A 24,606-nucleotide genomic window follows, 5' to 3' on the forward strand; every position below is an offset into this window, starting at 1 on the left:
TTAAGGGATTTGTGGTTCTGCAAGCCACAGGCGAAGCAAATAAGAGAAAAAAAAGATTACTCGAAAACAAAGCGTCCGTTCCCAGTTCTCACAACCTCACCCCTTTTGCCATCCCATTGGAACAATGTTCACAAAGGGACGGGCCATCTGAGTCAACTGTTAACACGGTGGAAATGTGGATTATTAGTAGGGTTGCAAAGGGTCAAAATCTTTCCGGTACATTTTCCATGTAAATTTGGGGAATTTTGCTTAAATTCATCAAAAAAGTTAGCTTACAGTTAACCTTTTTTTGTGAGATACACACAAGGCATTTCTAGGTCTTGTGGCATATTTTGGTTAAACTATCCCCAATTTAATGGAATTGTAACCCTCTGTATCCACCGTGCACTCTTCCATCACATGTACAGATGATTCTCAAGATCTTGCACACTAATGAGATGCTATTGAGCCCACACTGCCCACACTACTACACTGTCTGAGCCAGGGACTACATGCTTTCTGGTAAGTTTGGATTACAGCACTGGGTGGGGTGAATATATTTTATATGACATACAGATTTTTTGTTAACTAGTAAATAGTAGCCTACAGCAAAGTGTGTTTAAATCATTTCTAACTTGTTAACAATGTCTGGTAGTTAGTTTTTGTTACCATGTGGATTCTAGCTTGTTAATTCACCTGTTTCCATACATGTTTCATTTTAAAACATTTATCTTACAAAGGAGTTGTTTAATCAAACTGCTTAACTATTTATCTGTACATGGAATTATATTTGTGTTTTTTTAACAAAAATGTTCTAATCTTTACAGGAAAATGCCACGAGCACTATCTGATGTGTGGAGACATTTCACTGCAGCTAATGTAAAATGAAAAGCTGTGTACATTTGCAAATACTGTGCCAAATCATATGTGAAGAATGCAACAAAGATGCAGAATCATTTTGCCAAGTGCATAAAGTTCCCTCAGCGCTCACAACAAGCAACCTCTGACAAAAGTCCCTCTACTTCTATTCGAGGTGAAAATTATGAATCAGACACCTTATCGATAGCAACAGCTCATGGTCCTTCTGGAATCAGAAGTTTTTTTGACTCGATGGAGGAACGTAGTCAGAGAATAATTAACTACATCATCTCCACCCCTCAACCAGTATTCTACAAGAGCACAGATACAAGGGACAACAGACTCTACATTGCAGATGAGGTCTCTACATTGCAGATGAGCTGAAGTCAGTCATCAATGACCTTGGACTGCAGAAGGTATTTGCAATGGTGACAGACAATGCTGTGAACATGAAGGCTGCTTCATGAGGAGTCCTACCCTCACATCACACCCATTTGCTGTGCTGCTCATGCATTAAATCTGCACCTCAAGGACATCATGGCACTGAAAACAATGGATACACTACAAGAGAGCCAAGGAAATAGCCACTTTAAACAATGCCACTTAATACAATGTTTACATACCCTACATTACCCATCTCATATGTATATACTGTACTCTATATCATCTACTGCATCTTGCCATCTTTATGTAATACATGTACCACTAGCCACTTTAAACTATGCCACTTTATGTTTACATACCCTACAGTACTCATCTCATATGTATATACCGCACTCTATACCATCTACTGCATCTGCCATGCCGTTCTGTACCACCACTCATTCATATATCTTTATGTACATATTCTTTATCCCTTTACACTTGTGTGTGTGTGTAAGGTAGTAGTTGTGGAATTGTTAGGTTAGATTACTGTTGGTTATTACTGCATTGTCGGAACTAGAAGCACAAGCATTTCGCTACACTCGCATTAACATCTGCTAACCATGTGTATGTGACTAATAAAATTTGATTTGATTTGATTTGATTTGATTTGAAATGGTTAGGTATGTGAAGGGTCATCAAGTTATAGCAGCAATCTACCTCACCAAGCAACGTGAGAAGAATAAGAGCACCACATTGAAGCTGCCCAGCAACACCCGTTGGGGTGGTGTTGTCATCATGTTTGCCAGTCTCCTGGAGAGGAAGGAGTCTCTCCAAGAAATGGACATATCACAGTCCGCCGATATGGACAGCCCCATCAAGAGGATCCTTCTGGATGATGTATTTTGGGAGAGAGTGGTAAGCAGCCTGAAACCTATAGCAGTAGCCATTGCACGGATTGAGGGAGACAATGCCATCCTGTCTGATGTTCAGACTCTGCTTACAGATGTAAGAGAAGAAATCCGTACTGCCCTGCCAACTTCACTGTTGCTCTATGCAGAGGAAACTGCAGTTCTGAAATACATCAAAAAGCGTGAAGACTTCTGACTGAAGCCCAATCACGCCGCAGCGTGTATGTTGGACCCCAAATATGCTGGCAAGAGCATCCTGTCTGGTGCAGAGATCAACAAGGTCTATGGTGTCATCACTACTGTGTCTCGCCACCCTGGCCTGGATGAGGGCAAGGTTCTTGGCAGTCTGGCGAAATACACTTCCAAGCAAGGGCTTTGGGATGGAGATGCAATATGACAGTCGTGCCAACATATCTCATCAGCCACCTGGTGGAAGGGACTTTGTGGAACTGAGGCTCTTTCCCCTGTTGCCGCCGTCATCCTCCAAATCCCACCAACATCAGCCGCCTCAGAGCGCAACTGGTCCTTGTTTGGGAACACACACACCAAAGCATGCAACAGGCTGACCAATACAAGGGTTGAAAAATTGGTGGCCATCCGGGCAAATTTGAGGCTTTTTGACCCTGACAACGAGCCATCCTCAAAAGGTTGGAAAGTGACAGTGAAGATGAGGCCTCAGAGTCTGATGTTCAAGAGGTGGACATTGAGGAGGTCCAGGGAGAAGACATGGAAGCCTGAGAGGAAGACAACCAAAGCAGTAGTTTTTAGACTATCATTTTACAGATGTATGTTGAAAACGTTTTTGGGAGACGCGATGGATCATTGAGGATCATTCAATATTCCCTTTCTTTTGTTGTTCAGTGAAATCATCCCATGTGAAGAGTCAACTCATTTAATTTAAATTCAATTCGTAACTAAATTGTTTTTTTTTCTATTGGAAGGATTTAATCATTTTGCAATTATGTAAAATAATAAATAAATTAGGTAAAAGGTGTATGTTTCTGTCTCCATATGATATGGTAAATATATCTACATTTAAATGGTATTAATATTCATTTGCATATATATTTCCGTTAATTCCCATATATTCTCGTTAATTCTCATATATTCCCGTTAATTCCCACGGAAAGTTTCCACCTCTGAATATTCCCCAAAATGTGCAACCCTAATTATTAGTATTGCCACCGTCCAGTAAACATGGAGTTCACAGTACATTGAACATACAAAACAAATGCCGTATTACCCCCTACACCTCAACTGTGTCCCAGTTCAAAGTCAGCTTACATAGATGTTATACTTTGCATCGTCCATTTATACTTCACCAAAATGGCTTAAAACGACACTTTTATCTCAGTGTGGCTGGCAGAAGCTAGTCAATGGGAGACACCTGACCGCCATTACAAACCACACGTTTTGCTAATACAGCAGAGAAGCCTACAGTCATTTTACGAGCTAATTTGTCATTTAGGTCATTGCTGGAATCAGGTTTGAGGTCAGTAAGATTGGAACTCAATTCACTTACTGTTTATTGTGGAACTACTCTCAATCGGTGAGATGATACAGACAAATAACAACTCAAATAATTAAATAGAACACTATTATCATTATTATTAAATTATTAGTATTATTATTAGTAGCAGTAGTAGTAATAGTAGTAGTCGTACTAGTAGTAATACTAGTAGTGGTAGTAGTAGCAGCAATAGTAGTAGTAGCATTAGTTGTAGTACTAGTAGTAACAATAGCAGTATAGTACTAGTAGTAATACTAGCAGTAGTAGTAGTAGCAGTAGTAGTACTAGTGGCAGAAGCAATAGTAGTAGTAGTAGTAGTACTGGTAGTAATATTAATAGCAGTAGTAATAGTAGTAACTAGTATTAGTAGTAAATAGTAGTAGTAACTAGTAGTATTAGTAGTAGCAGCAGTAGTAGTAGTATTATTAGTAGTAGCAGCAGCAGCAGTAGTAGTAGTTCTTAGTAGTAGTAGTAGTAGTAGTAGTATTCGTAGTATTCGTAGTAGTAGTATTCGTATTAGCAGTATTAGTATTAGTAGTAGTAGTATTCATAGTAGTGGCATTAGTAGTAGTAATTAGAAGTAGTAATTAGAAGTAGTAGTAGTTTTATATCTCTATGTACCCACCTTGGCCCAGTCTCCTGTCCTCCAGATGTAACACTTGGAGTAGTCCTCACAGTCCTCCGTCTCACGGGGCAGGGTCGACAGGTCACACTTCTTCCGTGGGTTGGTGCACTTCACCAGCCGATGGCGCGCCCCCCGCCCACACTTCACCGAGCACTGCAACACAGAAATGGATGGATTGGGCTGCGTCTCAGTACATTCATTTCCAATGGAAATGCCTTGCAGCATTGCGTTGCACTACTTTTGACCTGGACCCATAGTATCTGGTCAAAAGTTGTGCACTATGTAGGGAATTGGACTCATATACACATTAAGTATGGTAGGTATCTTGGATGTGTCAGACAAGGTCAAGGGGTTAGGATGATCTGATGCCTAGATCACACCGACAGCGTCATCTGGTTATTTGTGCAACAAAAGTTCAACATTCACTTTTCTGCTACCGTTTCTGTCAAGCAGTCTACGCATACAGTTTGACGTATATGTTTGATAAATTCAACGTATGAACCACACAGAACGCACTTCAACTGCCTCTGTAACACAACGCTGCAAGGCAAACGCAGCGTTCCAGAAAGAGACGTTTTATTCCAAAAGGAGCATGGCTGTCATAATGTGTTGATGGCTCTATGCTTGTCTCACCTCTCTTTTACTGTAAGGTCAAAGGTTAGGTTTCTGCCATATTGCCTTTGACTGTCAATACCTTTTTTTATATCAGTGGATAATTTTTTGTAGAAGCACTGTTTCAATCTGTCGGGGCATATTAGGTAGCTAGAGAGTCTGACAGAGATGACCCAATCAGCCACGAGGCAGTGCACTTGAATGTTACCCCTAGGCACTGAACTAGAGTCAGTTTTACTTCCTGCCAAGGAGTGGTTGCAAACAGGACTGATTTAGTGTGAGCTAATTCCAGATCAGTCTGGTGGTGGGGGGGGGGGAACACTTCTTCCTGTAGCCTATCTATCAGGCCACGTCACTCTTTATCCCTTTATCCTCCACTCCTCTCTTTTCACATCTCCTCTCAAATTCCCACTTTTCTCTCCTCTGCCCCTACGTGTTCACAGCTGCCTGGGGGATTGGACCAAGGAGGGGTGATCAAAGGCAAGGACATTCACTGTCAGTCTTGGCCCTCTTGGCCCGGCCCCGAAAAACCCCCCTGGTGTTGGCAGATGTTTCGCTTTAGACCCTCCCGAGCAACCCCCGTCCCCAGGTGAGTTATGGTCTGCTCCGCAACCTCCGACAGGGGGAGCATTAAATCATATGCTAGAATGGGAGGGAGGGGGGAGGTATTGGAGGGGAGCAGCTTCTCTTACTTTGTGGGGTGGAGGGTAGGCCATCCCCTCACCCCCCCCCCCCCCCCCATTTTACAAACCTGTCTTTTTACAGATGCTAAGGAAAGGAGGTCGGTTGCGCTGGCCCAGGACTCAGTCAATTCCACTTGTTTGGTCTAGACACACTAATTTAGTTGCCCTTTGAACTCTAAATGAGATCACTCGGTTAATGTATTGGGGATTATTGCAGGGGTGGCTACTATCGAGAGAGACAGAGAGAGAGAGAAAGAAAGAGAGACAGAGAGAGACAGAAACAGAGAGAGGGAGAGAGAGAGACACAAACAGACCCCACAGAGCCCCAGGACACCAACACAATTAGACCCAACGAAATCATGAGAAAACAAAAATATCATTACTTGACACATGGGAAAGAATTAACAAAAAAACTGAGCAAACTGCAATGCTATTTGGCCCTAAACAGAGAGTACACAGTGGCAGAATACCTGACCACTGACTGAACCAAACGTAAGGAAAGCTTTGACTATGTACAGACTCAGTGAGCATAGCCTTGCTATTGAGAAAGCTAAGACCGTTAGCTAAGTCTTTACCTAGAGTTTGATGAGTGAAGGATGTGTTTGTCTGGGGGGGGGGGGGGGGCGTTAGCTAAGTCTTTACCTAGAGTTTTTTTTTGTTACCTTTGTTTAACTAGGCAAGTCAGTTAAGAACAAATTCTTATTTTCAATGACGGCCTAGGAACGGTGGGTTAACTGCCTTGTTCAGGGGCAGAATGACAGATTTGTACCTTGTCAGCTCGGGGATTTGATCTTGCAACCTTTTGGTTACAAGTCCAACGCTCTAACCACTAGGCTACCTGCCGCCCCAAGTTTTATGAGGGGAGGTTGTGTCTGTCCACAGGGCATTAGCTAAGTCTAAACCTAGAGTAACCTTGCCTTTTACCGAATGACTAATCCACAAACAGGGGGAACCACAAACGTACACTCCCACATACACACAGCTGCAAACACTACAAATACTAGAAAGCTATGAACTCATTTACCCATAAAACAATTCATCAATGTACTCCCCTTTGATAGTATTAACGGCCTTTCATCAACTGCATTATCAAAACAGAAGGATTTTCCCTCATCGACTTCTTACATAAACATACTTCAACGGGGGCCGAGAAAAAGCAACAGTGTTTAATGTGTGAGAAAACGAAAATCTTCAAAATGAGAAATTGGAGCCACATGAGAGAATCTCGATTGAGATATTTTCTCCTTATCGATACTGTTAGAGAACTGGTCGAGGCCTGGTTCCTTTCGTCTGCTGCCAGCAGGCCCTGAAAGGGTGGGAGGGAAGGAGGGAGCATGAGAATGAGGGAGAGGGGAGGATGGGGGTAGAGGGAGATGCTGGCAGCAAGGCCTGAGCCAGTGATGTGCAGGTGCTATACAGAGAACTCAAAGGAATCTCAGCATCATTGCGTAAGCCCCTCTATGTGAAGTGCCAAGGGAAATATTCTGGGAGCTCTCTAAAACCTCTCTCTACATAAGCTTCTGGGGCTAAACATTGGCATATTAGCTTAAATAGCCCTGTCTATGTGAGTTTGTACTCTGGTGAGACTTTTTAAAAGTGGTCATGTAAAATGTGAATAGACTAAGTGTTTATTAAGTACATTCTGCCCATTCTGAATGAGTTGAATCTTAAACTGAACACTTATACATACCACTTTATTTTTGCGTTCTTGCTCACTAAAGTTCATAATCATGTTATCTCATTTGCTAGCTGTCGAATTGTCGAGGGTTCCACTACGCCCTCAATTCTCCTCGCTACCAAAGTGAGGCATCTATCTACTCAGTGTCTTTGCTAGCAGACTTTACCCATGAATCTTAGGATTGTTACTTAGCAACATAACTGACTGCAAGCTAGCTATTTTATAACATAGCTGGCTACACAATGGTTTAGAACGTTTTGAATTTGACCAGGTGGCATTGTCTCAATGGCCACTACTGAACACATCAGCTACGTCTAGTTTGGACACTAGTGGTCACTACTGAACACATCAGCTATGTCTAATTTGAACACTAGTGGTCACTACTGAACACGTCACCTAAGTCTAATTTGGACACTAGTGGTCACTACTGAACACGTCACCTAAGTCTAATTTGGACACTAGTGGTCACTACTGAACACATCAGCTAAGTCTAATTTGGACACTAGTGGTCACTACTGAACACATCAGCTAAGTCTAATTTGGACACTAGTGGTCACTACTGAACACATCACCTACGTCTAATTTGGACACTAGTGGTCACTACTGAACACATCAGCTAAGTCTAATTTGGACACTAGTGGTCACTACTGAACACATCAGCTATGTCTAATTTGGACACTAGTGGTCACTACTGAACACATCAGCTAAGCGGTCTCTCGATAAAGGGCTCTGTGGCCCAGTTTTCAAGTTGAGATTCAGCCATAGATTACAGAGGGACACATGGTCACCACTTTGACTTGTGTAAAAGTGAACATGTGTGTAAAATCACACTGAAACACAATATTCATAGAATAAATGCATTTTGAATCCATATTTTCTTTTGATGTAAAATAAATAGAGTAAATAGTGCATCACAACTAAGTGGCCTCACCTCAGACCACACACCAGCCTCCCACACGGTGAGACAGTCCTGGCCCTCGCAGCGCTGTGTGGGGGCCGGCTTGGGGCCGGCACAGTCGCGGTCCTTGGCTTTGACCAGGGTGCCGTTGGCTAGCTGCAAGGTGCAGGCAACCTGTCTGCTCTGAGAGCCTCTACCACAGGTACGAGAGCAAGACGTCCACTCAGTCATCATCCACCTGGAGGGGTAGAGAGCACATTGATACACACATACTGTGTACACACACACACACACACACACAGTACACACACACACACACACACACACACACACACACACACACACACACACACACACACACACACACACACACACACACACACACACACACACACACACACACACACACACACACACACACACACACACACACACACACACACACAGTACGCACACACAGTACACACACACACACAGTACACACAAACATATACACAGTACGCACACACACATACAATCATAAACATACACATACACAGACAGACAGACAGACAGACAGACACCATATATCACAAAAACATCTCTCCCCACAACAACCTTCTGCTTTGTGTAAACAATGTGGCCACCAGACCTCATTCCCATTCAACAGAGAAACCTAAGCCAAGGAGCAGGAACGTGAACGGTGAGTGTATGTGTGTGTGTGTTTGTGTGTGTGTGTGCGTGCGTGCGTGTGTGTGCATGTATATGTGTGTGTGTGCGGGGGGGATCTCATCTCAGTGTTAATGACGCCCCATAAACAGACAACCAGGCCCAAGCACAGCCCTAGAGGAAGGCTACCAGGCTGGTTCTGACGTAATCTGGCCCCATCTGGGTGACAGATGTGCAGGCAGAGGCACCAGGGAGAGTCTGGTTCTACTGGTGGATGATGGTGATGGTGGGGTGGATATGCTCCATCCAAGCCTCCCCTCGGTGACTGCGATCAGGGTAGAGCAGCCGGAGAGGACAGGGTCCAGCTGGAAGTCTGCTCGGGCCAAACAGGAACATGACGTGGCCTTGTTGACCTATCACGCTCCCTCTCTCCTCCTCCCCCCCCCCACATCCCCATCTGACATCAGATCCACAGATCCAGTGGTCTGTTCTGCCATTATCTGATCGCCGGGTTTTTTGTTGTTGTTGAGCACGGCAGGACTGTAAATGTTATTTATCCGCGGCTCGGGGTGATGAAAGCTCACAGCTTGCTGCTTACTGCTCGGCTGCAGATGAAGTGTAATACCCCAGATACATATGACAGATAAGAGAGAGAAACTAATGATTTCCAGGGGATGCATTGTGGTGGAATGTAAATGTCAGCAGCGAGTGTGGACTAGCCTTGGACTAGCCTTGGACTAGCCTTGGACTAGCATTGAACTAGCCTTGGACTAGCCTTGGACTAGCATTAGACTAGCATTGGACTAGCCTTGGACTAGCCTTGGACTAGCCTTGGACTAGCCTTGGACTTGCCTTGGACTAGCCTTGGACTAGCCTTGGACTAGCCTTGGACTAGCCTTAGACTAGCATTGGACTTGCCTTGGACTTGCCTTGGACTAGCCTTGGACTAGCATTAGACTAGCATTGAACTAGCCTTGGACTAGCATTGGACTAGCCTTGGACTAGCCTTGGACTAGCCAAGGACTAGCCTTGGACTTGCCTTGGACTAGCCTTGGACTAGCATTAGACTAGCATTAGACTAGCATTGGACTTGCCTTGGACTAGCCTTGGACTAGCCTTGGACTAGCCTTAGACTAGCATTGGACTTGCCTTGGACTTGCCTTGGACTAGCCTTGGACTAGCATTAGACTAGCATTGAACTAGCCTTGGACTAGCATTGGACTAGCCTTGGACTAGCCTTGGACTAGCCAAGGACTAGCCTTGGACTTGCCTTGGACTAGCCTTGGACTAGCATTAGACTAGCATTAGACTAGCATTAGACTAGCATTGGACTTGCCTTGGACTAGCCTTGGACTAGCCTTGGACTAGCCTTGGACTTGCCTTGGACTAGCATTGGACTAGCCTTTGACTAGCCTTGCAGGAAGATAAGGGAAAGTTCTGTACTGGTATAGGCCCGGGGAAGAAGGGCTGCGATACACGTTTATAATCAAGGCAAAACAACTTTGTGGGCTTCATGTAAATGTTTGTACTGGCTTCTGTCAACAAATGTGACTTGGTGTATCACCTCAATCCAATATGCAATGGACGATCTAAGGCTCATCTTACGTCAGCATTAAAGAGGCAATCTGGGATCTAAACAGCGAGAAATCGCCCACCCCATCATTGAAAAACAGCTGGGAGTAAGACAAGTAAAACATTGGCGTAAAACAAGCTTATATTTAGGATTCTGATGGAGTACGAAATGAGCTAAGCTCATTTTTTATTTTTTATTTGTCATATTCTTCAAGAATCAATGGCTATACATAATTAATTTAAAAGTTTTTTAAAAAGTATGTACCAATCTCAGATTCCCCCTTTAACGACGGAGTTTGCAGCACTTCAGAGTATATCATGGAACACTTCTATAAATGTGTTAAGAAGTTGCCACAGAAGGTCCTTCAACTAAAGTGGAACAACCATTTCCAGGAACTACCAGAACTTGCTGGATGAAGACTGTTAGTATGAGAAGAACACATGATCAACTGTCATTGTTAACAAGCATCCCAGACTTTGGCATGGCGAAGTGAAGTTTGATTTCTCTTTGAGCTACATGTGCAATATGACTCAATAGTAACATAATTCTTCTATAAGAATTAAAAAGTCTGTTCTCAATGAATGTTGCTATTACACTATTCCCCCCCCCCCCATCATTTTTTTTGGTAAAATGTTTAGTCATTTAAGCAGACACTCTTATCCAGAGTGAGTGCATAGATGTTCATACTAGTCCCCCTGACATTGCAAGTGCCATGTTCTACCAACTGAGCCACACGGGACCACAAACTATCAGACTATCTGCCAGTTATAACAAAGCCTGAGAGGGAAGGGAGAAGAAGGAACATCCATATTGTACCAGCACTTATCTTTACCTTGTCTGGCAGGGCTGATCTTTACCTTGTCTGGCAGGGCTGATATTTACCTTGTCTGGCAGGGCTGATATTTACCTTGTCTGGCAAGGCTGATATTTACCTTGTCTGGCAGGGCTGATCTTTACCTTGTCTGCCAGGGTTGATCTTTACCTTGTCTGGCAGGGTTGATCTTTACCTTGTCTGCCAGGGTTGATCTTTACCTTGTCTGGCAGGGCTGATCTTTACCTTGTCTGGCAGGGCTGATATTTACCTTGTCTGGCAGGGCTGATATTTACCTTGTCTGTCAGGGCTGATCTTTACCTAGTCTGGCAGGGCTGATCTTTACCTTGTCTGGCAGGGCTGATCATTGCACTTGCGGACTTGAGGCTCAGGTTTGGTTAGGTGACGACATCTTCGGTTGTCCACCACACTTGTAGTTTTGTTGACAATATTAGTGCAGGTGACGATTGTCTTTCTTTCTCCTAGAGAAGAAAAATCGAATATGAACGACAAAGTATTGGAAAGGGATCAAGCAATGTCCTGTCCCGGCCTCTGTTTCTCATCTAGCTAATAACACCTCTTAACCTGTCCCGGCCTCTGTTTCTCATCTAGCTAATAACACCTCTTAACATGTCCCGGCCTTTGTTTCTCATCTAGCTAATAACTTATCTTAACCTGTCCCAGCCTCTGTTTCTCATCTAGCTAATAACGCCTCTTAACCTGTCCCGGCCTCTGTTTCTCATCTAGCTAATAACTCCTCTTAACCTGTCCCGGCCTCTGTTTCTCATCTAGCTAATAACTTATCTTAACCTGTCCCGGCCTCTGTTTCTCATCTAGCTAATAACTCCTCTTAACCTGTCCCGGCCTCTGTTTCTCATCTAGCTAATAACTTATCTTAACCTGTCCCGGCCTCTGTTTCTCATCTAGCTAATAACTTATCTTAACCTGTCCCGGCCTCTGTTTCTCATCTAGCTAATAACTTATCTTAACCTGTCCCGGCCTCTGTTTCTCATCTAGCTAATAACTTATCTTAACCTGTCCCGGCCTCTGTTTCTCATCTAGCTAATAACTTATCTTAACATGTCCTGGCCTCTGTTTCTCATCTAGCTAATAACTCCTCTTAACCTGTCCCGGCCTCTGTTTCTCATCTAGCTAATAACTTATCTTAACCTGTCCCGGCCTCTGTTTCTCATCTAGCTAATAACTTATCTTAACCTGTCCCGGCCTCTGTTTCTCATCTAGCTAATAACTTATCTTAACCTGTCCCGGCCTCTGTTTCTCATCTAGCTAATAACTTATCTTAACCTGTCCCGGCCTCTGTTTCTCATCTAGCTAATAACTCCTCTTAACCTGTCCCGGCCTCTGTTTCTCATCTAGCTAATAACTTATCTTAACCTGTCCCAGCCTCTGTTTCTCATCTAGCTAATAACGCCTCTTAACCTGTCCCGGCCTCTGTTTCTCATCTAGCTAATAACACCTCTTAACCTGTCCCGGCCTTTGTTTCTCATCTAGCTAATAACTTATCTTAACCTGTCCCAGCCTCTGTTTCTCATCTAGCTAATAACGCCTCTTAACATGTCCCGGCCTCTGTTTCTCATCTAGCTAATAACTTATCTTAACCTGTCCCGGCCTTTGTTTCTCATCTAGCTAATAACGCCTCTTAACATGTCCCGGCCTCTGTTTCTCATCTAGCTAATACCTAATAGAATACGTAATGAGACTGAATCTCCACTCCTCTCCTTTAAAACACACACACACACACACTCCTGGATGTCAATGGGTTGTGTTGGTGGTCCTACCTCCTCCACACACGGCATGGCAGTCCTCCCAGCCAGAGTGGGTCCACATGAAGAGGGGTTCGCTGGGCATGGCCCCCGGTCCTAACCCCCCCTGGGGTTCCATGTTAGCCTCTGTGGGGATGGTGTACTCGTAATGGATGCCATGGTTCTGCTCATTGAACAGCAGCACCTGGGTCAGGCGGATAATATAAGGTCAACGTTTGAGTAATGTTTGTCTAATGTTTGTCTAATGTTTGATGTTATTGCCTCAAGTTTAAAAACAACAGCACCTGGGTCAGGGGGATAAGAGTTCAACATTTGTCTAATATTTGTCTAATGTTTGACGTTATTGCCTTAAGTTTGTGGATTCAGTCAACCAATTCCAATAACAAACCACAGCCCCTATTACACCCTAGGCAGGTGGACTGAAAATAATTTAATAGGTAAATTCCAACTAGCCTATCAATGTGGAGGGCAAGGTGGAGCTACGGCCATATTCCAGATTTACATGACGTGACATCTGGACCTCGAGTCCAGTTCCACACTGATTTTCATTCTTGCAATTTAGTAAGGGACTGGTTTAAACCTGGGGTACCATGTGAGTACAATTAACTACCAGGTAAAACATTCAAATCAGATTTGGAACTGGACTCGAGGTCCAGATTTGAGTATCCCTGGCTAGGAGCAAGAAACTAGGGGTTAGGGACTAGGGGTTAGGGACTAGGGGTTAGGGACTAGGGGTTAGGGACTAGGGATTGTTTCAGAAAAAAGTACACAAACGCTGCATAGCTTCTCAAAAGACTACTTCCTCTGTAAATACATTGAAATAAAAACATTACAATACATACACTTCATTTCCAAAATGGAGGAGAAACAAACAACTGTTTTTGAAGAGACACTTTCCAAAACCACTGAGACATGATTTGATATTGTATTGATTTGATATCGTATTGATTTGATATCATATTGATTTGATATCGTATTGATTTGATATCATATTGCCGCCCACACACTACTGTTATCAATTAACATTTATTACTTAATGAAACCACTGTGCGGGACCCGATTTATCATGATGCACACCTCTCCCCCCCCCCTCCCCCCCCCGTTAACATAATCTCATTAGTAGTTGTCAGGAGGCTAATCCTATTCAAATTATAACCCTAATCTCAGCAATGACAGAGCTGTCGCTAGCCCCAGCCAGCTAATAACGGCAGCCGTGCAGCCAATCATATCCTCAATCATTAATCGCGTCTGCGCTCAGGCTGCCAGGCTGGTCACAGGCCAACTCACAACCTGACCTGACATATGGGGTGTGCGCTTCCACCTGTGGATATAGTACCACCAGAAATTCCGTAGTTCCATTAGACATGTTTACTGCTTTGTCTGTTGTACAGCAGAGTAATAACAATAAGGAAATCCTGCATAGCCCTGTAGCACCTCAGGACTAGGGGATGTGACCACAATAATGAAACTGCGTAGCCCTGGTAGCACCTCAGGACTAGGGGACGTGACCACAATAATGAAACTGCATAGCCCTGGTAGCACCTCAGGACTAGAGGACGTGACCACAATAAGGAAATCCTGCATAGCCCTGGTAGCACCTCAGGACTAGGGGACGTGACCACAATAATGAAACTGCATAGCCCTGGTAGCACCTCAGGACTAGAGGACGTGACCACAATAAGGAAATCCTGCATAGCCCTGGTAGCACCTCAGGACTAGGGGACGTGACCACTAATGAAACTGCATAGCCCTGGTAGCACCTCAGGACTAGAGGACGTGACCACAATAAGGAAATCCTGTATAGCCCTGGTAGCACCTCAGGACTAGGGGACGTGACCACAATAAGGAAACTGCGTAGCCCTGGTAGCACCTCAGGACAAGGGGACGTGACCACAATAATGAAACTGCGTAGCCCTGGTAGCACCTCAGGACTAGGGGACGTGACCACAATAATGAAACTGCATAGCCCTGGTAGCACCTCAGGACTAGGGGACGTGACCACAAATGGATGTAAACCCACAGAGCAGCCCTGAGTTCAAGTATAATCTGAAATCACTTAAAAATGATGTGCTTCATTGAGCTTGCCTGTTGTAATGGAACCAACAGAAAAGTCCCATAAGTGAAAACCCTGCACATCAGCAGACACTCTTATCCAGAGCAACGTACAGTAGTGAATGCATACCTTTTTCATTGATACTAATGCCCCGAGGGAATCGAACCCACAACCCTGGCATTGCAAGTGCCATTGCTCTAACAACTGAGCCACTCCAGGCAGGCTAAAGCAAACGCTGAAAGTAGGTTCAAAGATTCCAAATAGTATTTGAACCCAGGTTTACAGAGACATAAGGAAATAAGGAAGTAATTCACCATGAGATGCAGCGGGGAGGTAGTGGGACCTCTGGCTGACATTTTCTCCCACAGTCCTCTCCGGACGTAGTGAACGGTGGTGCCCGCCATGTTGAAGGCTCCTGGGCGGTCTATCTTCCAGTCGCTGTTGATGGAATGCTTGTTTGTGTCTTTGAGTGCTGCAGAAAGTAAACAAGGAAATGCAGCAGAGATCATTTGGGACTTAATGGTTACAGTCCCAAATGGCACCCTATTCCCTAGATAGTAACTCATGGGCTCTGGTTAAATGTAGTCCATTATATAGTGAATAGAGTACCATTTTGGGATGTTTCCACTGATGCACATGTAACTTGTACCCACTCTGTGGACGGATGTTGTTGATACTGTGAGGGAGGAAAAATACAAGGCAGCAGTCTGGCCAAAGTTCTGTTTACCACTTAGATGTGAGGCCCTTCATCTTAGATGTGTTGAGCTGTGAGGTCCTTCATCTTAGACGTGTTTAGCTGTGAGGTCCTTCATCTTAGACGTGTTTAGCTGTGAGGTCCTTCATCTTAGATGTGTTTAGCTGTGAGGTCCTTCATCTTAGACGTGTTTAGCTGTGAGGTCCTTCATCTTAGATGTGTTGAGCTGTGAGGTCTTTCATCTTAGACGTGTTGAGCTGTGAGGTCTTTCATTTTAGACGTGTTTAGCTGTGAGGTCCTTCATCTTAGATGTGTTTAGCTGTGAGGTCCTTCATCTTAGACGTGTTTACAAAATTATTTGAAACGTCAATATATATTTACAACAATTGATGCTTGTTTTTTTAACCTTGTTTATCTCCTTTGATAATGTATTCTACAACATACTGTAGAATGGTGTTATTCTCTTCACACACACACACACACACACACACACACACACACACACACACACACACACACACACACACACACACACACACACACACACACACACACACACACACACACACACACACACACACACACGCACACACACACACTCGCCAGAATCCTAACAGTAACCTCTTGTCCAATCTTATCACTCTTCCCTCTACATGCGTTTGAACTCATTTGGCTTCTCCTTAGCAGATTGGCATCCTGGGAGGGTGGAGAGGGATGGCTTAGCGAATGGGGAGTGAGGAAGGAATGGTGGTGGGGAAGCAGAGACACTGGGGAAGTAGAGGAGGGGTAGTAGAGAGGAGGGGTAGTAGAGAGGAGGGGTAGTAGAGAGGAGGGGAAGTAGAGAGGAGGGGTAGTAGAGAGGAGGGGTAGTAGAGAGGAGGGGGTAGTAGAGAGAAGGGGTAGTAGAGAGGAGGGGGAAGTAGAGCCTCTGGTGAAGTAGAGCCTCTGGTGAAGTAGAGACTCTGGTGAAGTAGAGACTCTGGTGAAGTAGAGACTCTGGGGAAGTAGAGACTCTGGGGAAGTAGAGACTCTGGAGAAGTAGAGACTCTGGGGAAGTAGAGAGGCGGGAGAAGTAGAGACTCTGGGGAAGTAGAGACTCTGGGGAAGTAGAGAGGAGGGGGAAGTAGAGAGGAGGAGGAAGTAAAGACTCTGGGGAAGTAGAGAGGAGGGGGAAGTAGAGAGGAGGGGGAAGTAGAGAGGAGGGGGAAGTAAAGACTCTGGGGAAGTAGAGAGGAGGGGTAGTAGAGAGGAGGGGAAGTAGAGAGGAGGGGTAGTAGAGAGGAGGGGTAGTAGAGAGGAGGGGTAGTAGAGAGGAGGGGGTAGTAGAGAGAAGGGGTAGTAGAGAGGAGGGGGAAGTAGAGCCTCTGGTGAAGTAGAGCCTCTGGTGAAGTAGAGACTCTGGTGAAGTAGAGACTCTGGTGAAGTAGAGACTCTGGGGAAGTAGAGACTCTGGGGAAGTAGAGACTCTGGGGAAGTAGAGACTCTGGAGAAGTAGAGACTCTGGGGAAGTAGAGAGGCGGGAGAAGTAGAGACTCTGGGGAAGTAGAGAGGAGGGGGAAGTAGAGAGGAGGGGGAAGTAGAGAGGAGGGGGAAGTAGAGAGGAGGGGGAAGTAAAGACTCTGGGGAAGTAGAGAGGAGGGGGAAGTAGAGAGGAGGGGGAAGTAAAGACTCTGGGGAAGTAGAGAGGAGGGGGAAGTAGAGAGGAGGGGGAAGTAGAGAGGAGGGGGAAGTAAAGACTCTGGGGAAGTAGAGAGGAGGGGGAAGTAGAGAGGAGGGGGAAGTAAAGACTCTGGGGAAGTAGAGAGGACTGCCCCAGCAGCCTCTCAGTGTAATCGAAGTGAGCCGCCTCGTGGTTCCTAATCACATGAAAGGCAGGAGTCAGGACGCTGGCAGGCAGGGGAGGAAAACAGTCAGGTTGAATCCCAAATGGCTATAAGTAGTGCACTACATAGGGAATAGGGTGCCACTTGAGACATATTATTCCCTGATAGCAGGCAGGTCTGCTGACACATATTAGACAGATGGATACAGCGCAGGACTTGTGTTGTGTGGTTACACTAGGAGTCATCTGAAAGAGAGACATCTGAAAGAGAGCCATATGAGAGATGAGAGGAGATGTGTGGAGCTGGGGAACTAATGCTCTCTCACTAAAGCTGGCTGAAGGACTAATCTGAGAGCAGTGGGTTGGGCACGTGAAAAATGAGAGGAAATGTGGATGAGTTCAGGAAGTTAGTGAGACTCGAAAGCTGGGGGAGTAACACTCTCTCACTAAAGCTGGGGGAAGGGCTTATCTAAGAGCAATGGACTGGGCACATGAAAGATGAGAAGGGTGATCTCTGTATAGATGTGTAGGAGCTGGGGGAGTAATACCAGGCGTACACTACACGACTTTCAAAAGCTTAACATCGCTGAGCCTATCACATTAAACAAACGTCTTTCATTACGTTTTTTTTTTGTCTTCCCAACGTAGTCGTGCACACACTAAACATTCTGGCAGACGGTGGTCACACACTATAGGTTCTTCAGTTGGTCGTGAGGATTCTGGAAACCCTGCTGTCTCGTGAAAACAATGATGTGATTAGATTGTGCAGCTATAACGAGCTGTGGCTCAAAGCAGCTTCAATACATTTTGAATTGAATAACATTGCTTGTGAACTTCAGAGTAAGCATACTAGTAGGCTAGTAGTAGTCATCACTCCTGCTCGAGAGTCCACCAATCACTCCTGCTCGAGAGTCCACCAATCACTCCTGCTCGAGAGTCCACCAATCACTCCTGCTCGAGAGTCCACCAATCACTCCTGCTCGAGAGTCCACCAATCACTCCTGCTCGAGAGTCCACCAATCACTCCTGCTCGAGAGTCCACCAATCACTCCTGCTCGAGAGTCCACCAATCACTCCTGCTCGAGAGTCCACCAATCACTCCTGCTCGAGAGTCCACCAATCACTCCTACTCGAGAGTCCACCAATCACTCCTGCTCGAGAGTCCACCAATCACTCCTGCTCGAGAGTCCATCAATCACTCCTGCTCGAGAGTCCACCAATCACTCCTGCTCGAGAGTCCACCAATCACTCCTGCTCGAGAGTCCACCAATCACTCCTGCTCGAGAGTCCACCAATCACTCCTGCTCGAGAGTCCACCAATGATTTATATATACACTAGATACCTAACAGCGCTGTTTTGAAGCCGATTCACCTCCATCTTGGCACTCCCCCAACGTTGTAAAAAGAAATATTTTGCCAGCTAGAGAAATGCATTTATTAATGTCTACATTGGTTTTTACCATGATTATTCTATTACAGACACCTTAATGGATACTTTTAAAATTATATTATGTGAGCTAAACATAAAAAAAGAAAATATATACAAAAACATTTTCCATAAAGCATCATTTTCTTTTTAAGGACTGATGTCACTGTTCGTCGGTGGCTTCAAAGCCTCTCATTGGCTAATACATAGGTTCGTCGGTGGCTTCAAAGCCTCTCATTGGCTAATACATAGCATCAGCAATCCATGGTTTATATACATCATTGGAGTCTACACATTCTGGGTGACGCGATACAACGTCATCATCTCACTGGCTTCTTCTCTCATTGGCTATTGCTGATCACCTTTCTCAAAACTTGACGTTGCACATCTCACACTACAAGAGTGTTGCAGTATTTGTACCGATAAAATAAAACATGTTTGAAAATAACAGGACCTCTGGGACGACTCAAAGACGGGACCCTCAGATTGGCTCTCTGACCCGCTCACATTAAACAGCGTCAGTGGCGACCGTAACCCCAAGTAGGCAACGACATGGGGATTTTGTCTACGATCTCAAAAACGTGTCTGGGACAGCTAAATCGGGGACAAAATCGTGCAGTGTACGCCCGGCTTAAGTGTTCTCTCTCTTCAGATGGGGAAGGACTGATCAAAGAGCAGCGACTTGAACGGACCAAGTGATGAGAGGAGTGTTGAGAGGAGTGTTGAGAGGAGTGTTGAGAGGAGTGTTGAGAGGAGTGTTAAGAGGAGTGTTGAGAGGAGTGTTGAGAGGAGTGGTGAGAGGAGTGATGAGAGGAGTGGTGAGAGGAGTGATGAGAGGAGTGATGAGAGGAGTGTTGAGAAGAGTGATGAGAGGAGTGATGAGAGGAGTGTTGAGAGGAGTGATGAGAGGAGTGGTTGAGAGGAGTGATGAGAGGAGTGATGAGAGGAGTGATGAGAGGAGTGGTTGAGAGGAGTGATGAGAGGAGTGGTTGAGAGGAGTGATGAGAGGAGTGATGAGAGGAGTGATGAGAGGAGTGGTTGAGAGGAGTGATGAGAGGAGTTATGAGAGGAGTGTTGAGAGGAGTGGTGAGAGGAGTGATGAGAGGAGTGATGAGAGGAGTGTTGAGAGGAGTGATGAGAGGAGTGATGAGAGGAGTGTTGAGAGGAGTGATGAGAGGAGTGGTTGAGAGGAGTGATGAGAGGAGTGATGAGAGGAGTGATGAGAGGAGTGGTTGAGAGGAGTGATGAGAGGAGTGGTTGAGAGGAGTGATGAGAGGAGTGATGAGAGGAGTGATGAGAGGAGTGTTGAGAGGAGTGGTTGAGAGGAGTGATGAGAGGAGTGATGAGAGGAGTGATGAGAGGAGTGGTTGAGAGGAGTGATGAGAGGAGTGGTTGAGAGGAGTGATGAGAGGAGTGGTTGAGAGGAGTGATGAGAGGAGTGATGAGAGGAGTGTTGAGAGGAGTGGTTGAGAGGAGTGGTGAGAGGAGTGATGAGAGGAGTGATGAGAGGAGTGGTTGAGAGGAGTGGTTGAGAGGAGTGGTTGAGAGGAGTGATGAGAGGAGTGATGAGAGGAGTGATGAGAGGAGTGTTGAGAGGAGTGATGAGAGGAGTGATAGAGGAGTGTTGAGAGGAGTGGTTGAGAGGAATGTTGAGAGGAGTGATGAGAGGAGTGATGAGAGGAGTGATGAGAGGAGTGTTGAGAGGAGTGATGAGAGGAGTGATGAGAGGAGTGTTGAGAGGAGTGTTGAGAGGAGTGATGAGAGGAGTGGTTGAGAGGAGTGTTGAGAGGAGTGATGAGAGGAGTGATGAGAGGAGTGTTGAGAGGAGTGTTGAGAGGAGTGTTGAGAGGAGTGATGAGAGGAGTGGTTGAGAGGAGTGGTTGAGAGGAGTGATGAGAGGAGTGTTGAGAGGAGTGTTGAGAGGAGTGGTTGAGAGGAGTGGTTGAGAGGAGTGATGAGAGGAGTGATGAGAGGAGTGGTTGAGAGGAGTGGTTGAGAGGAGTGATGAGAGGAGTGGTTGAGAGGAGTGTTGAGAGGAGTGATGAGAGGAGTGGTTGAGAGGAGTGGTTGAGAGGAGTGATGAGAGGAGTGGTTGAGAGGAGTGGTGAGAGGAGTGATGAGAGGAGTGGTTGAGAGGAGTGATGAGAGGAGTGGTTGAGAGGAGTGATGAGAGGAGTGGTTGAGAGGAGTGGTGAGAAGAGTGATGAGAGGAGTGTTGAGAGGAGTGATGAGAGGAGTGATGAGAGGAGTGATGAGAGGAGTGATGAGAGGAGTGTTGAGAGGAGTGTTGAGAGGAGTGTTGAGAGGAGTGTTGAGAGGAGTGTTGAGAGGAGTGATGAGAGGAGTGATGAGAGGAGTGATGAGAGGAGTGGTTAAGAGGAGTGATGAGAGGAGTGATGAGAGGAGTGATGAGAGGAGTGATGAGAGGAGTGATGAGAGGAGTGGTTGAGAGGAGTGATGAGAGGAGTGGTTGAGAGGAGTGGTGAGAGGAGTGTTGAGAGGAGTGATGAGAGGAGTGTTGAGAGGAGTGTTGAGAGGAGTGATGAGAGGAGTGATGAGAGGAGTGTTGAGAGGAGTGTTGAGAGGAGTGTTGAGAGGAGTGTTGAGAGGAGTGATGAGAGGAGTGTTGAGAGCAGTGTTGAGAGGAGTGTTTCAGAGGAGTGATGAGAGGAGTGATGAGAGGAGTGATGAGAGGAGTGGTTGAGAGGAGTGATGAGAGGAGTGATGAGAGGAGTGTTGAGAGGAGTGTTGAGAGGAGTGTTGAGAGGAGTGATGAGAGGAGTGTTGAGAGGAGTGTTGAGAGGAGTGTTGAGAGGAGTGATGAGAGGAGTGTTGAGAGGAGTGATGAGAGGAGTGTTGAGAGGAGTGATGAGAGGAGTGGTTGAGAGGAGTGATGAGAGGAGTGTTGAGAGGAGTGTTGAGAGGAGTGATGAGAGGAGTGATGAGAGGAGTGGTTGAGAGGAGTGATGAGAGGAGTGATGAGAGGAGTGATGAGAGGAGTGTTGAGAGGAGTGTTGAGAGGAGTGATGAGAGGAGTGATGAGAGGAGTGATGAGAGGAGTGTTGAGAGGAGTGTTGAGAGGAGTGTTGAGAGGAGTGTTGAGAGGAGTGTTGAGAGGAGTGATGAGAGGAGTGATGAGAGGAGTGATGAGAGGAGTGGTTAAGAGGAGTGATGAGAGGAGTGATGAGAGGAGTGATGAGAAGAGTGATGAGAGGAGTGATGAGAGGAGTGATGAGAGGAGTGATGAGAGGAGTGATGAGAGGAGTGGTTGAGAGGAGTGATGAGAGGAGTGATGAGAGGAGTGATGAGAGGAGTGTTGAGAGGAGTGATGAGAGGAGTGATGAGAGGAGTGTTGAGAGGAGTGATGAGAGGAGTGGTTAAGAGGAGTGATGAGAGGAGTGATGAGAGGAGTGATGAGAGGAGTGATGAGAGGAGTGATGAGAGGAGTGATGAGAGGAGTGTTGAGAGGAGTGTTGAGAGGAGTGATGAGAGGAGTGGTTGAGAGGAGTGATGAGAGGAGTGATGAGAGGAGTGATGAGAGGAGTGTTGAGAGGAGTGATGAGAGGAGTGTTGAGAGGAGTGTTGAGAGGAGTGTTGAGAGGAGTGATGAGAGGAGTGGTTGAGAGGAGTGATGAGAGGAGTGATGAGAGGAGTGATGAGAGGAGTGATGAGAGGAGTGTTGAGAGGAGTGTTGAGAGGAGTGTTGAGAGGAGTGTTGAGAGGAGTGTTGAGAGGAGTGGTTGAGAGGAGTGTTGAGAGGAGTGTTGAGAGGAGTGGTGAGAGGAGTATTGAGAGGAGTGTTGAGAGGAGTGTTGAGAGGAGTGATGAGAGGAGTGGTTGAGAGGAGTGTTGAGAGGAGTGTTGAGAGGAGTGATGAGAGGAGTGGTTGAGAGGAGTGTTGAGAGGAGTGTTGAGAGGAGTGGTGAGAGGAGTGTTGAGAGGAGTGTTGAGAGGAGTGTTGAGAGGAGTGTTGAGAGGAGTGGTTGAGAGGAGTGATGAGAGGAGTGGTTGAGAGGAGTGGTTGAGAGGAGTGATGAGAGGAGTGATGAGAGGAGTGTTGAGAGGAGTGTTGAGAGGAGTGTTGAGAGGAGTGTTGAGAGGAGTGGTTGAGAGGAGTGGTTGAGAGGAGTGGTTGAGAGGAGTGTTGAGAGGAGTGGTTGAGAGGAGTGTTGAGAGGAGTGGTTGAGAGGAGTGGTTGAGAGGAGTGATGAGAGGAGTGATGAGAGGAGTGTTGAGAGGAGTGATGAGAGGAGTGATGAGAGGAGTGGTTGAGAGGAGTGATGAGAGGAGTGATGAGAGGAGTGTTGAGAGGAGTGTTGAGAGGAGTGTTGAGAGGAGTGATGAGAGGAGTGTTGAGAGGAGTGTTGAGAGGAGTGTTGAGAGGAGTGTTGAGAGGAGTGTTGAGAGGAGTGTTGAGAGGAGTGATGAGAGGAGTGATGAGAGGAGAGATGAGAGGAGTGATGAGAGGAGTGGTTGAGAGGAGTGATGAGAGGAGTGTTGAGAGGAGTGGTTGAGAGGAGTGTTGAGAGGAGTGATGAGAGGAGTGTTGAGAGGAGTGTTGAGAGGAGTGTTGAGAGGAGTGATGAGAGGAGTGTTGAGAGGAGTGTTGAGAGGAGTGATGAGAGGAGTGATGAGAGGAGTGGTTGAGAGGAGTGATGAGAGGAGTGTTGAGAGGAGTGTTGAGAGGAGTGATGAGAGGAGTGTTGAGAGGAGTGATGAGAGGAGTGATGAGAGGAGTGATGAGAGGAGTGGTTGAGAGGAGTGATGAGAGGAGTGATGAGAGGAGTGTTGAGAGGAGTGTTGAGAGGAGTGTTGAGAGGAGTGATGAGAGGAGTGTTGAGAGGAGTGTTGAGAGGAGTGTTGAGAGGAGTGATGAGAGGAGTGTTGAGAGGAGTGTTGAGAGGAGTGTTGAGAGGAGTGGTGAGAGGAGTGTTGAGAGGAGTGATGAGAGGAGTGATGAGAGGAGTGATGAGAGGAGTGTTGAGAGGAGTGTTGAGAGGAGTGTTGAGAGGAGTGATGAGAGGAGTGATGAGAGGAGTGATGAGAGGAGTGGTTGAGAGGAGTGATGAGAGGAGTGATGAGAGGAGTGTTGAGAGGAGTGTTGAGAGGAGTGTTGAGAGGAGTGATGAGAGGAGTGATGAGAGGAGTGGTTGAGAGGAGTGATGAGAGGAGTGTTGAGAGGAGTGTTGAGAGGAGTGATGAGAGGAGTGATGAGAGGAGTGGTTGAGAGGAGTGATGAGAGGAGTGATGAGAGGAGTGTTGAGAGGAGTGATGAGAGGAGTGATGAGAGGAGTGATGAGAGGAGTGTTGAGAGGAGTGTTGAGAGGAGTGTTGAGAGGAGTGTTGAGAGGAGTGATGAGAGGAGTGATGAGAGGAGTGATGAGAGGAGTGGTTAAGAGGAGTGATGAGAGGAGTGATGAGAGGAGTGATGAGAGGAGTGATGAGAGGAGTGATGAGAGGAGTGATGAGAGGAGTGGTTGAGAGGAGTGATGAGAGGAGTGATGAGAGGAGTGATGAGAGGAGTGTTGAGAGGAGTGATGAGAGGAGTGATGAGAGGAGTGTTGAGAGGAGTGATGAGAGGAGTGGTTAAGAGGAGTGATGAGAGGAGTGATGAGAGGAGTGATGAGAGGAGTGATGAGAGGAGTGATGAGAGGAGTGATGAGAGGAGTGATGAGAGG

At 46.0% G+C, this 24,606-nt stretch overlaps 1 protein-coding gene across 1 annotated transcript in view; it reads right to left on the reverse strand.

The window, feature by feature from the left end:
• The window catches only part of LOC139544378 (A disintegrin and metalloproteinase with thrombospondin motifs 19-like), a 113,131-nt gene that overhangs the window by 12,273 nt on the left and 76,252 nt on the right, over positions 1-24,606 (reverse strand). The window contains exons 17-21 of the mRNA XM_071351403.1: positions 15,301-15,458; positions 12,949-13,117; positions 11,496-11,631; positions 8,151-8,355; positions 4,247-4,399 (exon numbers count right to left, since the gene is read on the reverse strand). Of these exons, the coding sequence (XP_071207504.1) occupies positions 4,247-4,399; positions 8,151-8,355; positions 11,496-11,631; positions 12,949-13,117; positions 15,301-15,458 (821 nt within the window). The remainder of the gene's footprint in view (positions 1-4,246; positions 4,400-8,150; positions 8,356-11,495; positions 11,632-12,948; positions 13,118-15,300; positions 15,459-24,606) is intronic.

This window comes from Salvelinus alpinus, chromosome 18 (assembly GCF_045679555.1).
Source record: "Salvelinus alpinus chromosome 18, SLU_Salpinus.1, whole genome shotgun sequence".
NCBI lineage: Eukaryota > Metazoa > Chordata > Actinopteri > Salmoniformes > Salmonidae > Salvelinus > Salvelinus alpinus.